The sequence below is a fragment of the Biomphalaria glabrata genome, chromosome 1, assembly GCF_947242115.1.
Source record: "Biomphalaria glabrata chromosome 1, xgBioGlab47.1, whole genome shotgun sequence".
Taxonomy (NCBI): Eukaryota; Metazoa; Mollusca; class Gastropoda; family Planorbidae; genus Biomphalaria; species Biomphalaria glabrata.
This window is the reverse complement of record NC_074711.1, coordinates 84,207,022-84,220,419: the sequence shown is the minus strand read 5'-3', so window position 1 is coordinate 84,220,419 and position 13,398 is coordinate 84,207,022. Positions and strand designations below refer to the sequence as shown.

Below are 13,398 nucleotides of genomic sequence, written 5' to 3'. Positions count from 1 at the left end.
GTTCACGTACCTTGACAGCATCATAACAAATGATGGGGATGCCTACCATGATGTAGCGTGCCGAATAAGAAAGGCACGGAGCATTTTCAAAAGGCTGCAGCCTATTTGGACAAGCCAAGCCATTGGACTCGAGACAAAAATACACCTTCTCAACACACTAGTCATTCCAACAGCAACATATGCATGTGAGACATGGAAGTCGTCTGTCAAAATTGAGTAAAGACTAAATGTGGCTCAACTAAAATAGCTGAGACGGATTTGGGGAGTCAGTTTCACAGATCGGGTCTCAAACAAGGAAATCCTATGCCGAACTGGGAGTCGAACACTTAGTGAGGTTGTGTCAGAGCGTCGCATGAGGTTTGCGGGACATGTTCTACGACAAAATGAACTACGCATACAAAAAGTTGCGATGACATGGAGGCCAATACGAGAAAAGCGCTAACAGGGACGTCCTCGTGTAACTTGGCGCCATACCTTCATGGAGGACCTCAGAACAGTGGACACCAGGTGGGAGGAGGCTTCAGACATTGCCATCGACAGAACGGCGCGGGAGGACATAAGTCTAAGTCAAAGTTGTTGTTAAACAAAATAATTGATTATCAATAATTAATTGTTTATTTGGTTACTTTTTTAAAAATTCATGTCTTGTCTATGTCAATGAATAATCGTGAAAAGTTTCAACTTGATCCGAGCACGGGTTTTGGAGAAATAACGTGTACACACTTTACCAGACAGACAGACATAGTGAGTTGATATAAGCTTTGAAAAAAAAATTCCGTTAAAGAAAAAAGCTTTGGAAACACTGCCTTAAGGAATCACATTCTTTAGACTCCACGATTTTTTGAAGCCCTCCACCCCCCATTCATGCCGAAAAAGATTTGCATCCCTGTTTCAAGCCCTCTACGTTAGAATCATTTAAAGCTACTCGGTCATACATTCTTTTCTCCTGTCTAGCTAGAGCCATTGTAGATTGACGACACATTGTATTGGCACCATGAGGGAATGATGGCGTGGGGATGGGTGTAGTTGTGGGGGGGGGGGGAGTGTGATGGTGGTAACAGTTTCGAAGGGAGCACATGAAATGATGTCAAAGGTTTATTGGACGTTCAGTGCTGGGCAGTTCGTGGTGCCACGAACTTAACAGAGACTATCTCGCTTACATTCATATGTGGTTTAAAATGATACCTTTTTCTCAGAGTCATGAAAAAAAAAACACTTAATTATAGAAGATGTAATACATTACATATTGCTTTAAAACAGTGTTTCCAAAACTTATTTTTTGAAACGAACACTTAGCACATTTTGAGTATTTAGCGGGACACTTTGCTTTTTATTTTAGGGAGACTAATTCATGTAGTAATCTTCTAGTTAGTTCTTCCAGTAGTTCGTCAAACACCTATTCAGTTTGAGAAACACTGCTTTAAAGTATATAGAACATTTTTTTTCTTTAAAATTCTATTTCATATTAACGCACTACATTAAGAAATACATATAATACTTTCATTCATTCGTTTAGTGGATTGTTTGAATTTAGGGCTAAAATATATTTGGTTGAAGATGATTGTCGTAATGGAATACGCTTAATTTATGCTCCGGATTCCCAACAAACATTTCGTTAGGACTACCAAACATCTCATTAGGACAACCGAACATCTCAATGGGACAACCAAACATCTCATTGGGTCAACCAAACATCCCATCGGGACTATCAGATATCTTGTTGGGACAATCAAACATCTCATTGGAACAATCAAACATCTTCCGAAAACAAACAAAAGATCTCATTAAGACAATTCAAGATTTCATAAAGACAATCATACATCTCATTAAGACAATCTAATAGTCTCCCACCTGATTGATCCAAAATTTGGTGATTGGCGCTGTGTACAGGAAGTATACTCGTCGCCATATTGGAACTGATGAAAACGGATCGTTGTAAAAGGTTGGCTTTTTCTTTTTGAGATTCGTCTTAAGGGAAACAAAATAAAACGATGAAAAATGTAAAATGAATAAAAATAAAATACATTTATACAAATTTCTCTTGTCTATCGGAGTTTTCATGTTTATAACATATTGTTATAACCTTGCCATGCACAACGCCATCCAAGATAGTGCAGAAGGTGCGCACTATTAGTGACTAGACTGGGAAGGATGTTGACATTAAAGAGGAGAACGGAACGATTTCCTCCCAAGTCTAGAACCGAGATGAAGATACTGTACTCAGGGCAGATGTTCTATGTGTTTGTCATGTCTCCATGTAAATAAACACATATATACCTCGTTGAGTTGTGGAGTGATCGTTAAATGAACATGTGTGTTACCCGTGCTTGTAATCGTGCTAGTATTTGTAATCGTGTTCGCATTATCGTAGTCTGTGAATCGTGACCAGTCTGTACTGTGTTATTGTGTGTATCAGTCGTGTTTTGTTGAAATAAATTGTAATATACTAAATCAATTCATAACCTTAGCAACAAGGCTTTATTTCAATAAAACACGACTGATACACACAATAACACAGTACAGACTGGTCACGATTCACAGACGATTCCGTCTAGAACCGATATGAAGATCCTGTGCTCAAGGCAGATGTCCTATGCGTTTGTCGTCTCTGTGTAAATCCTAATGTATGTCTCATTGAGTTGCCTCCCTTCAGTTATTTTTACAATATGTTTACTGCAATATGGTCCAGTTTATTTTAAGCACTTAAGGATTAACGACTAGCTGAGTATTTATTAGTTTTAATGATTAGGGACAACGAATTGAACAATTGGCATGAAAATCAATACAATAACATGTAATGTTGATATAAAACTTGATCGGATAGATTGACTTCAATAAATATTATTCCTTACGTACTATTTGTTTCAATATATTTAATCCTTACCCCTTCATTTCAGGAATAGATTTGTTCGAAAAAAGATCTTATATCGAAGTCTAAAATTAACATGAAAACAATATAATTTAAGCTAAACATATGAATATTTTAGATAAATGCCCAAATAGCCCAAAAAAAAACTAATTTCATATATTAACATATTTAAAAGATTCACGAAGAGATGACATGCCACAGACCATACACATACACTTCTAAAAAAGACACCTTATCCAAATCTGACTAAATAAGTACACAAAATAATTATAAATATTCTGTTGTTACAACTTAAACAATTAGACTTTTCTTCTGTCTTTGGGCCAAAAAAGAAATATTTGAAGATGTCCTCATTGTTTCTGTCTTGAGCTATCTTGAATTTCAATTCAAACGTGATTAATAAAATGTATTCATACTAGTGTGTCCCAATACGGAAACAAAACGAATCAAATGTCTTACCTTATGCAATTTTTTCTTCTCTTCTGTGGAGTCATCAGCTTTAGGAATAAATGAAGAATACATCAATTAATAAATAATACATTGACTACTCACTAGTATAGTAACTATAAAACGAGTCAATATTAAATGAGTACTCGTGAAGAGCTTCCTATAACATAGGGAAGAAGGGAGAGGCAGAGAAAGCGATGGGAGAGGCAGAGAAAGCGATGGGAAAACATCAAAGAATGGACGGGCCTATCATTGCAAGAGGTTTTAATCAAGGTCAAAGAACGGAGAAAGACAGTCTAAAGATCATGTGTGGTGCCCCAACGGTCAGGCACACTAAGGGATAGGTGAAAGGGATCGTGGATGCGAAAAGGTGATAAAGGATAGCATACCCTGAGACAGAATGAATCACGCAAAGACATGGAGGCGAAAACGAGGACAGCGCAATCAGGGACGTCCGCGTATAGCTTGGAGGCACGCCTTCATGGAGGACCTCAAAGCAGTAGGGAACAGGTTGCAGACGTGGCCAGTGACAGATCTTTATAGAAACAGTATGCCACCCCATTCGCCGAACGGCGCCGGGGGATGTAAGGTAATGTAAATCAAGTGGATTAGTAAATATAAACTGAATCTGACTGCTCCAGAGCTCTAGTCTAGTCTTTTTGTTTTACTGAATGCGATTTTCGGTGAAGACAGTACTTTTGTCCCAATACTTCCGATCAGAAGGAAATCTCCAGTGGCCCAAAGAAATAATAAAAAAAAATCCCCAATTTCTCTTTTATATCTCTCCATTTGCTGAGATGATATTTCACGCCCAAACAAATAATCTCCATGTCACGCTCGACTGCAAATTGGGTCCATTCGGCAGGTTAACAAAAGTACAAAGTGGGTTAAAAAAACATGTACGATCTAGATGACCAGGGAATCTGCTAGACCGGTTGTTTAGTAAATAACGCCAAGATGTCGACATGAAAAAATTTTCAAAGAAATTGGTCAAGATTGTATACCTTAAATTAACATCAACTGCCCTATGGAAAGAAAGGTCTGAAAGAGGAACATTAATACAGTTTCAAGAATGGTCTTAAAAAAGAAAACTCGTAATGGCGAATAACAACAATTATATAACTCTTTCTCTCCTAACTGACGATACCAGCGTTGATTCCAGCAGAATGTGGTAAATAATTACGGACAAAAAGAGTTAGAACATACATTGGCTCTATTAATTTAGTACCCGTGGCAGGGCCGGCCTAAGACATTTAGAGGCCCTAGGCGAAGTGAATTTGGTGGCCCCAATAAAATAGAAAAATAAAATAAAGAACAAACAAATTATTTTATTTATCAAGAACCTAGTGTACTCCACCATTAAGGACAAGTTTCGAGATTTCTTCTCGGAAATAATATTTACAGATCCTGCGTGAGGCCCCCAACTATTGGAGGCCCTAGGCAGCCGCCAAGTTTGCCTATTCCTAAGGACGGCCCTGCTCTTGGACTTAGAGCACTAAACATTGGTGAATAGAGCACGTATCTAAGGTTATGAAGACCCAATGCTCCAAAAAAAAAGCCATTACAGCATGGATCGGGCAGCCAGAATAAGACAGTATAGTTAAAGAGGTTGTAAGGTTTAAAGCAACAAACAACCAAGTTAACTCTTTTTCTCCGTAATTATTTACCACATTCTGGTGGAACCAACGTTGGTATCGTCAGTTAGGAGAGAAAGAGTTAACACTTGAGTAAGCGCTGGACGTGTCAGGGGAATGCATGGAGAGATTTGCTGTATTGTTTATTTGTTGTACCTTTGGTATGAAAGAGTTATATCCCTTTGTTTATTGTATTCCCAGGTTATAAAAAGGACTGTGAACAGTCTGCATGTGATGTGAACGTCGTGTGAACTGAATGTTAAAGTCTTGCTTGTGTGTGAAAGAGAATGTGTTAGTCAGTGGGTTCTTTGTTTCCAGTGCAGGAAAGTTGGATACCTGTTGCAGGGAGTGGACGCGTGGATGGCTGCCTGGTCGTGCGGTTTGCACGCTGGACTGTCGTTCAGATTTATCGATGGTCCCGGGTTCAAACCCTGCCCGCTCCCATCCCCCGTCGTCCTGCGGGAGGTTTGGACTAGGAAGTAATTATCTTCAACTCTGAAGGAACATCCGAAACATGTAAAACATTTTACAACAAACCAGAGACTTTTCGGTTATTATAACATGAGCATACGCCCCTTTTTTTTTTTTTTGAGTCTCACCCTGAAAGTTACGTGGAGTAACTCTAGTCCGACTTACAGAAATAAAAGAGTTATCTTTCCATAACTTTTTATCAAGGTGTCCCGCATGGTTGGGCAACGAAGAGAATTCTATATATAAATTTGGAGGCGCGGTGGCTGAGCGGTAAAGTGCTTGGCTTCCGAACAGGGGTCCCGGGTTCAAATCCTGGTGAAGTTCTAGGACTTTAAATTTCGGGATCTTTGGGCGCCACTTAGTCCCCTTAGCTCTAATAGTTACCTGGCATTAGTTGGGGAAAAGTAAAGGCAGTTGGTCATTGTACTGGTCACATGACACCCTCGTAAACCGTAGGCCAAAGAAACAGATGACCTTTACATCATCTGCCCTATAGATCACAAGATCTGAATGGAGAACTTGCCCACTTTTATTTTATAATATTTAATTTTGGAGCTTTGTAGAGTACATAAGATACTGTATTTTGATACTTAACGTACCGTAGTTATTGTGTTTATACAGGGATATATTTTGTGGTATTTGTATGGCCAGAGGCATATGGCTGGATTTTATTAGTATTCTTTATGTTCATTAAACTACATGTCTGCTCATATTGGCCTTTTATGTATGTCTTAAACGACTTCTTGTAGATGTAAGTTAATCACAATTCAAGCTCCACTCCACGCACTTGCAAGTGAATAATTATCTACACATAGAGAAACCCACGCTAACGTCAACCAGTAAAGACTACATTATTACAGCTAGAGTGATCCAAGTTATAGTACGGCCAATTAAGGGAAGGAAAGCGCTCGCAAGGCGGACAAAGAAAACGCTTCAGGGACACCCTTAAAGCTTCTCTGAAGGCGTTCAGCATAGACCCAGCCACCTTGGAGACAGAGGCACATGACAGAGCATCATGGCGTCGCGCTTTGAAAACTGGTGCACAGGTTGATGAGGAAAAGAGAACAGCGCTGGCAGAAGAAAAGCACCAGAGAAGAAAAGCAAGGCCAATGACACTAGCTCCAGCTGGAATAACCTGCCCAGTGTGCAGCCGAACATTCCGGGCTCACATAGGTCTCACCAGCCACATGAGGAAGCACAAAACCCCAGTGCAAAGCCCTCAGCCCCCCTGGATGACAAAAGTGGTCATCATCGAACCACGATGGACGAACTATATATATATTTTTTTTTTTTTCTAGATCGTCTATGACTAATAAGATAGGAGAAATGTATGCTATTGGTTACACGACCTGTGCTATCACTTTATATTTTCCCAACTTTATGGTTATACATTCAATGAATTAGGCCATGAAGACTATAACCTTTTTTTTTATTATTACAATGTGGACAGTTGCTTCACGATGTGCATTTCACTACAGTGGAGTTTCACTATTAAAATAACTGTAAATTCACTATAAAATACCCCATTAACAACATAATTGAAATGTTTCACTTTATAACACTCTTCTTTTGTATTTCAAATTATGAGATAATGTCCTAAAAGAGGCATAACCCAGCGCTTTCATACATTTCAGCGTTATTAAAAGAAATGTATGTGTTACCTCCCTTTCACCTTATTTAGGTGCTGTGGTACTCGCCATACAAATTGTTTTATACATTTTTCGACAACCGGGTCGTTCGAACACCAAAAGTGTATTGTGTATCAAATAATATAATGTGTTTCTAAGGACAAGATATAATGTAGATAAGTATAATCTAAACCTAAACACCTGCGAAGTACGAAACATTCGTGATGTACATTCTGTTTAGCCATTATCTCCCTTCTCGGTTCTATAATCGTTTTGGTTACCTCCTCTTGTTCTGTTCACCAATGACTGGCTTTGGACTCGTAAACATTGAAATTGACAGATTAAAGCGAATATAAAATTGAAACAAATGATTATTCCATTAGAGGCAGATCAAATCAAACCGAAGCGTTAATATTTGTTTACTAATTAGAGATCGTTTTTGGCCGGCTTGCCCCCCGTTGTTGGAGCCGTGGAACTGTGATCGTGTTCAGTGAGATATTTGGTCGAACAACGACTTGATCAAATTCTTAATCGTTCGAATGCTGAGGTGTTTTATGGACTGTGTGTTTGAGTGTGTTTCTAATGTGAAGGTAGGAAGAGGTTAGCCATTTAGTGGGAATGATGGAAGATACGCGGTATTGTCATCAGATGTGTTGTACAGGACATGCGACTCTAGATTGCCAGAGTGAAATGACGTGTTTTTATAGTGAGTTAGATTTTGTTTCAAAATAACATTTTATATTATTACTAAAGTCTACTACATTGATTTCATTTTATCTCAAGTTGAAATATGCGTGTATATTGTCATAAGTTATATTTAATATAAAATGTCACAATGAAGTTACTCAAGTTATTTCAAGTAAAGAACTTCTAAATCTACTGCGATTTAGTTCTCAAACCAAGCAGTTCGACAGCAGCTTGGAGCTTACAATTCAACGACAGTCAACAGCAAGGCCTGAGCAATATACCACTGTATTACAAAAAATCCCTTTAAATACAACATAAAAATTGTAATGAATTCTTTTAAAACATTTTATTGAGAAGATTATGATGTACTGTAAAACCGTATAAAATAACAATTAGACTTTTTACTATTGTCTATTATTTCAACAAGCCATATCCTGAGATTTAGATGTATATTGTCACGCTTACGCGTGTAGGCGGGAAACAGAGGTCAAGGCTAATCGCAAGAATGTGAAGTTGCATGATCAGATGATCTTGAGTGCAGTTCTATGTGCGTGAGTTAGGTGAGGTCACATAAAGGCGGAAAATGAAAGGTGAAGGCTAAATTATCGTCTGCGTGGAAGGAAGGTTCTAAAAAAGTTTGGCGACGAGATTATAAAGAAGATAAAGAGTGAGAGCTAGATGTCGTTAGTTTGGTACGAAGATATCTTATCTTATCTTATAAAATGCAGACGTTACTTCAAAAAAAGATGATAACGATCTACCCGTGTCCTGAGGTCAGTCCAGTCATACATGTTTATCAATACCTTAAACTCTGCCAAGTCGTTGATTTTCCTTGCTGATTCAGGCAACCCATTGCACGCTCTAATAGCTCTAGGATTAAGGAGTATTTGTACAAAAATCTATCCGAGCAGTGGAGCAAGGAATCTGCCTTTATCTTTGCGTCATTCTAAATATTTTTTTAGATTTTGTTTTGTATTTGAAGTATATAGTTCAGTGTTGCATGTATTAAAGGTGCTTTACTTTTAAGTCTTCTATCCTGAAATGTCTCTCAATTTGGTGATTGTTACTCTTAATCAAATGCGAATATTTGTTTGTTAAGAAGTTGGTTAGTTTTATATGATCATAATTAACATTATAGTATCCTTGTGTGACTCGTATTTACTGTATTTATTTTGATTGATTCAAGTTCCGAGTTTAAAACAATGAAACTCTAGAAAATTATATCTACAACGTCTCATTTTATTGCATGTTAGTACTGTCTGATTTATATGAACGGAACAATCAAATCCACAAGGCAGATGATTTCGAGAAGTGACAAGTAAAGGCGGTTGGTCGTTGTGCTGGCCACATGACACCCTCGTTAACAGTAAGCCACAGAATCAGATGACCTTTACATCATCTGCCCTATAGACCACAAGGTCTGAAAGGGGAACTTTTTTTTTTACTTTTACAAGTCTATCCCTTCCAACGACAGCCTGCCAGATAGGCTTATTTTGATCTCTGTAAGACCACACAGAACAGATACACTTTTACCTGCCAGATTTTTCTGTTCTCTGTTGTCGAAGGTCAGCCAGAAGTACATCGGAAACACCAGAAATACACAGAGCAATATCTGGACACAAAGTGGAGAAAACTTTAAGAAAACTGCCATTACTAACGGAGTTACTAGCTCTTTTTTCTCCGTAACTATTTTCCACGTTCTGACAGAATTGTTCATTTTTCCCATTTGTACATTCTACCCTGTTATGATTAAACTTCAATAAAATTTTTGTTTGTAATCTGAAAACATTACTTTTGGTATAGAATGATAGGAGAATGCATGTTCTTTTTATAAAACACAAATACAAGTTTATACAACCAACAATTAATTTAATTTATTGGGCTCAAATCAACGATGGTATCGTTAATTAGGAGAGAAAGAGCTAGATCTAATTGTTACAAAGTTTATATCAATTCATTCTGTTTTTCTGTCTGTCTGGTAAAAATATTTGCACACGTTATTTCTCACACTCCCAATTTCGGATCAAGCTGAAAATTTTGCTCAATTATTTGTTGTACCTGAAATAAACAAGAATCCATTTAAAAAAAAAAACAACAATTAGCTAGAAGGGGTATCTGGGTGATGTTACCGTGATTACTTTTTAAATGCATAAAAAAACAACTTGTTACGACTTGTTATCGGAAAAAGTTTGTAGGAAATGTCCCAAAAATCAGCTAGATATTCTCAGAAAATATTTGTATAAATGTCCCAAACTTCACTGATTAAAATATTCTCGGATATTGTTTGTAGGAAGCAGCCCAAACTTCACTGATTGAAATACTCTCGGATATTGTTTGTAGGAAGCACCCCAAACTTCACTTATTAAAATATTCTCGGATATTGATTGTAGGAAGCACCCCAAACTTCACTTATTCAAATATTCTCGGATATTGTTTGTAGGAAGCACCCCAAACTTCACTGATTAAAATATTCTCGGATATTGTTTGTAGGAAGCACCCCAAACTTCACTTACCTTAATGTTTTCTGGTATAGTTATGGGAAATCTCCCAAACGATTTCAGTCGAATGTGGCCCATCCAACGCTCACGCATGGACCGCTGACAGCACGGGTGGGCAATGAAAAAGATGTTGTTGCCCATCATGGCGAGGTCCACCACGTTCCGGTCGTTGAACTCCTGGATGGGATTCACCAAGGCGTGGTAGGCTAGAAGGGTCGAGTCGCTGAAAGTTAAGTCCATGACCTCAATGGCTAGTGTCCCGAAATCTCTTTCCGATGGAAAAATGAAAAGATACATCATAAAATAATGTATCAAGTAAAATAAAGAGCTTAATGACGCATTGTTTTCTTTTTAGCTCTCATGTTTATGTTTGTAATAATATCTCAGCGCCTCGAGCCTACATTTTGTTTGTCAACAGCGCCCTATAAGTTAAGTTATATTATTATTATTATTATTGCTGTTGTTGTTGTTGTTACTGGTCGTTGACTTGAAGCACCGAACTGCTGGGAGACAACAAGACCGTTTTGGGCGTAAAATATCTTAACTAATAAAACTTCCAATAACGTGGGAAGCGTGGTTGAGTGGCAAAGTACGTTTGAACTTGGCTTTGCTTGGCTACCTACGAAGGGGGCTCGAGGTTCGACACCCGACTCGAGCAGCACGGATAAACCTTTTCCCAGTTATCACCCTCCCCCCCACTGGTCCAAAAATGAGATTGGATAATAGCGCTATAAGCATTCTATAAGCATGAAAGTAGCGCTATATAAAAAGCTATAATAATAATAAGAAAAAGAAGAACTTCTTTTGGGAATATAGAGAAAATCAACTTGTGAACAATGAAATAAATGTAGCAGACTTAAGTAATAATATCTTTTAATAAAATCTAACTTAGTACACAAACACAACCTTTCAGTCCTACATTCTGGAGCCGTCTCCACTTAGACCAAGTGACGACGATGCCACCTCTGTTGCATCATTCACACAACCGTCACCATAGAAACACATACACAAACTCTATTAAACATATTCAATGCAGGAGAAACGCAAATAAATGCATAAGATATAACTCAGTAGTTGGCGTAACGTCGACACTAACATGGCAGCCTGTTTGACGTTCTTCTGTAGGTCTACATCTGTGATCCACTTCTTCGAGAGATTATAGAACATGTTGGAAATGACCAATGCCACGGCTATTGGCTCGCTCGTCTTTTTCCACAACACCTTGGCGAGAGATTGCCTGTTGGTCAAGACTGACCAGTATATCAGTGCAAGAATAGTCTAGAAATAAAAGACAATAAAAGAAAAACATTTCTAGATTGAAGATATTTATAAAAATCGGGCTAAATACAGCATAAGGGAGAAACATAATAAGTTCCATCGTTACAATTTTACACAAAAAAAAAAGAAATCAAAAACTTGTTACAAGTGCCCATTTAGGCCTGGCCATTCAAGGGCCTTGTGATCTAAAGGTCAATCTGTTTCTATGACAGACGGTTAAAATGGTATGAAGCGTGGTCGAGAGACTAAGTATGAACTTGGCTTGGCTACCTAATGAAGGGGGCTCGACGGGGCTCGAAGTTTGACACCCGACTCGAGCAGAGTTGTGTTTACTGAGTGCCTAAAGACAGCACGGAAAACCTTCTCCCAGATACCCCACCTCTCCCCCTGGTCCACAAAAGAGATTGGACCATAACGCTCTAAGCGTGCTGAAAGCATGAAAGTAGCGCTAGATAAAAGCTATAATTATTTATGTGGCTAGACCATTGACCAACCTGTACATTTCCAAAGTAAATTAAAATTAAAAGGAACATGTTAGAATCGGGAGGACTCAGGGAGGTTCTTAAAATCCCGCAATTCAAAAACCCAGTCCTCTTCACGGAGATTTGAACCCGAGACGGAAGCTAAGTCGCTCTACCAATCAGCCATCAGGTATCACAAAAGTTATTTTTTTTTTATAAAGCTTAAACAAAAACGTTTAGATCTAATTAGTAAATTATATCAATTAGCAGAGCAGACGTCATCATCGAGAATAGTTTTGTGTGGAAAGGGGGCTCTAAATGGGAAGCCTCACCTGCAACCCTAGTCTTAAGGCTTAAAGGTGACTTATATCGACACCAGCTGTTATAGAAAGCCTAAACACTGTCCCTAGTCTTAAGGCTTTAATGTGACTTATATCAAGACCAGCTGTTATAGAGAGCCTGAACACTGTCCCTAGTCTTAAGGCTTAAAGGTGACTTATATCGAGACCAGCTGTTATAGAAAGCCTAAACACTGTCCCTTGTCTTAAGGCTTAAAGGTGACTTATAGCGAGACCAGCTGTTATAGAAAGCCTAAACACTGTCCCTAGTCTTAAGGCTTAAAGGTGACTTATATCGAGACCAGCTGTTATAGAGAGCCTGAACAATGTCCCTAGTCTTAAGGCTTAAAGGTGACTTATATCGAGACCAGCTGTTATAGAAAGCCTAAACACTGTCCCTTGTCTTAAGGCTTAAAGGTGACTTATAGCGAGACCAGCTGTTATAGAAAGCCTAAACACTGTCCATTGCGACGAAAAGCAATGCATCTGTAAAGTTATTGACAGTTTCAACAGCCACAGTCAACGTTTGCAGTTTTTGTTTGATCGAACGTAGGGAAGCACGGGCCTCACGGATAAGGTGAACAATGTTGTACAGTGAATACTTTGTTCACGTTTTTAGCTTCTTATTTTTGTATTTCATGAAAATAGAAGTAGGCCTATTTACTGTGCACTTAATATCGATTAGGTATGAGAGCCCGAATAGGGGGCAGTTCTTTTCTTAAATATTATAAAACACTAAAGTTTACTTTTAGCCATGGATAGCAGCTTGCACTCCCCCTGCAAAAAAAAAAAACAACCTGCGAGCGCTCATGGGGGTATGTGAATAATATGTATTAGTCCTACTAAGAGGGAGAGGCAGACGATTGGAGGATAACATCAAGGAATGGACGGGTCTATGTGTAATCCTGAATTAAGAAATCTGCTCACTCCAGCCCAGTAACAGAGACTTGTGTTGTTATCTTACTTTACGTAACAAGAGTGTTGATTATTACCACTTTTGTAGTACTAATTTAGTTTAATTTTATTATACCATTTACTTAAAAAAAATTTTTGTTTTAAATATATAATTTACTTTTATTGGTTATTA

General features: G+C 38.2%; 1 protein-coding gene across 1 annotated transcript in view; it reads right to left on the bottom strand.

Annotated features, from left to right (window-relative positions):
* Window positions 1-13,398, bottom strand: part of LOC106079817 (transient receptor potential cation channel subfamily M member 1-like) — an 84,921-nt gene that overhangs the window by 36,681 nt on the left and 34,842 nt on the right. The window contains exons 13-17 of the mRNA XM_056018245.1: window positions 11,331-11,512; window positions 10,250-10,502; window positions 9,270-9,348; window positions 3,329-3,366; window positions 1,852-1,968 (exon numbers count right to left, since the gene is read on the bottom strand). Coding sequence (XP_055874220.1) covers window positions 1,852-1,968; window positions 3,329-3,366; window positions 9,270-9,348; window positions 10,250-10,502; window positions 11,331-11,512 — 669 coding nt within the window. The remainder of the gene's footprint in view (window positions 1-1,851; window positions 1,969-3,328; window positions 3,367-9,269; window positions 9,349-10,249; window positions 10,503-11,330; window positions 11,513-13,398) is intronic.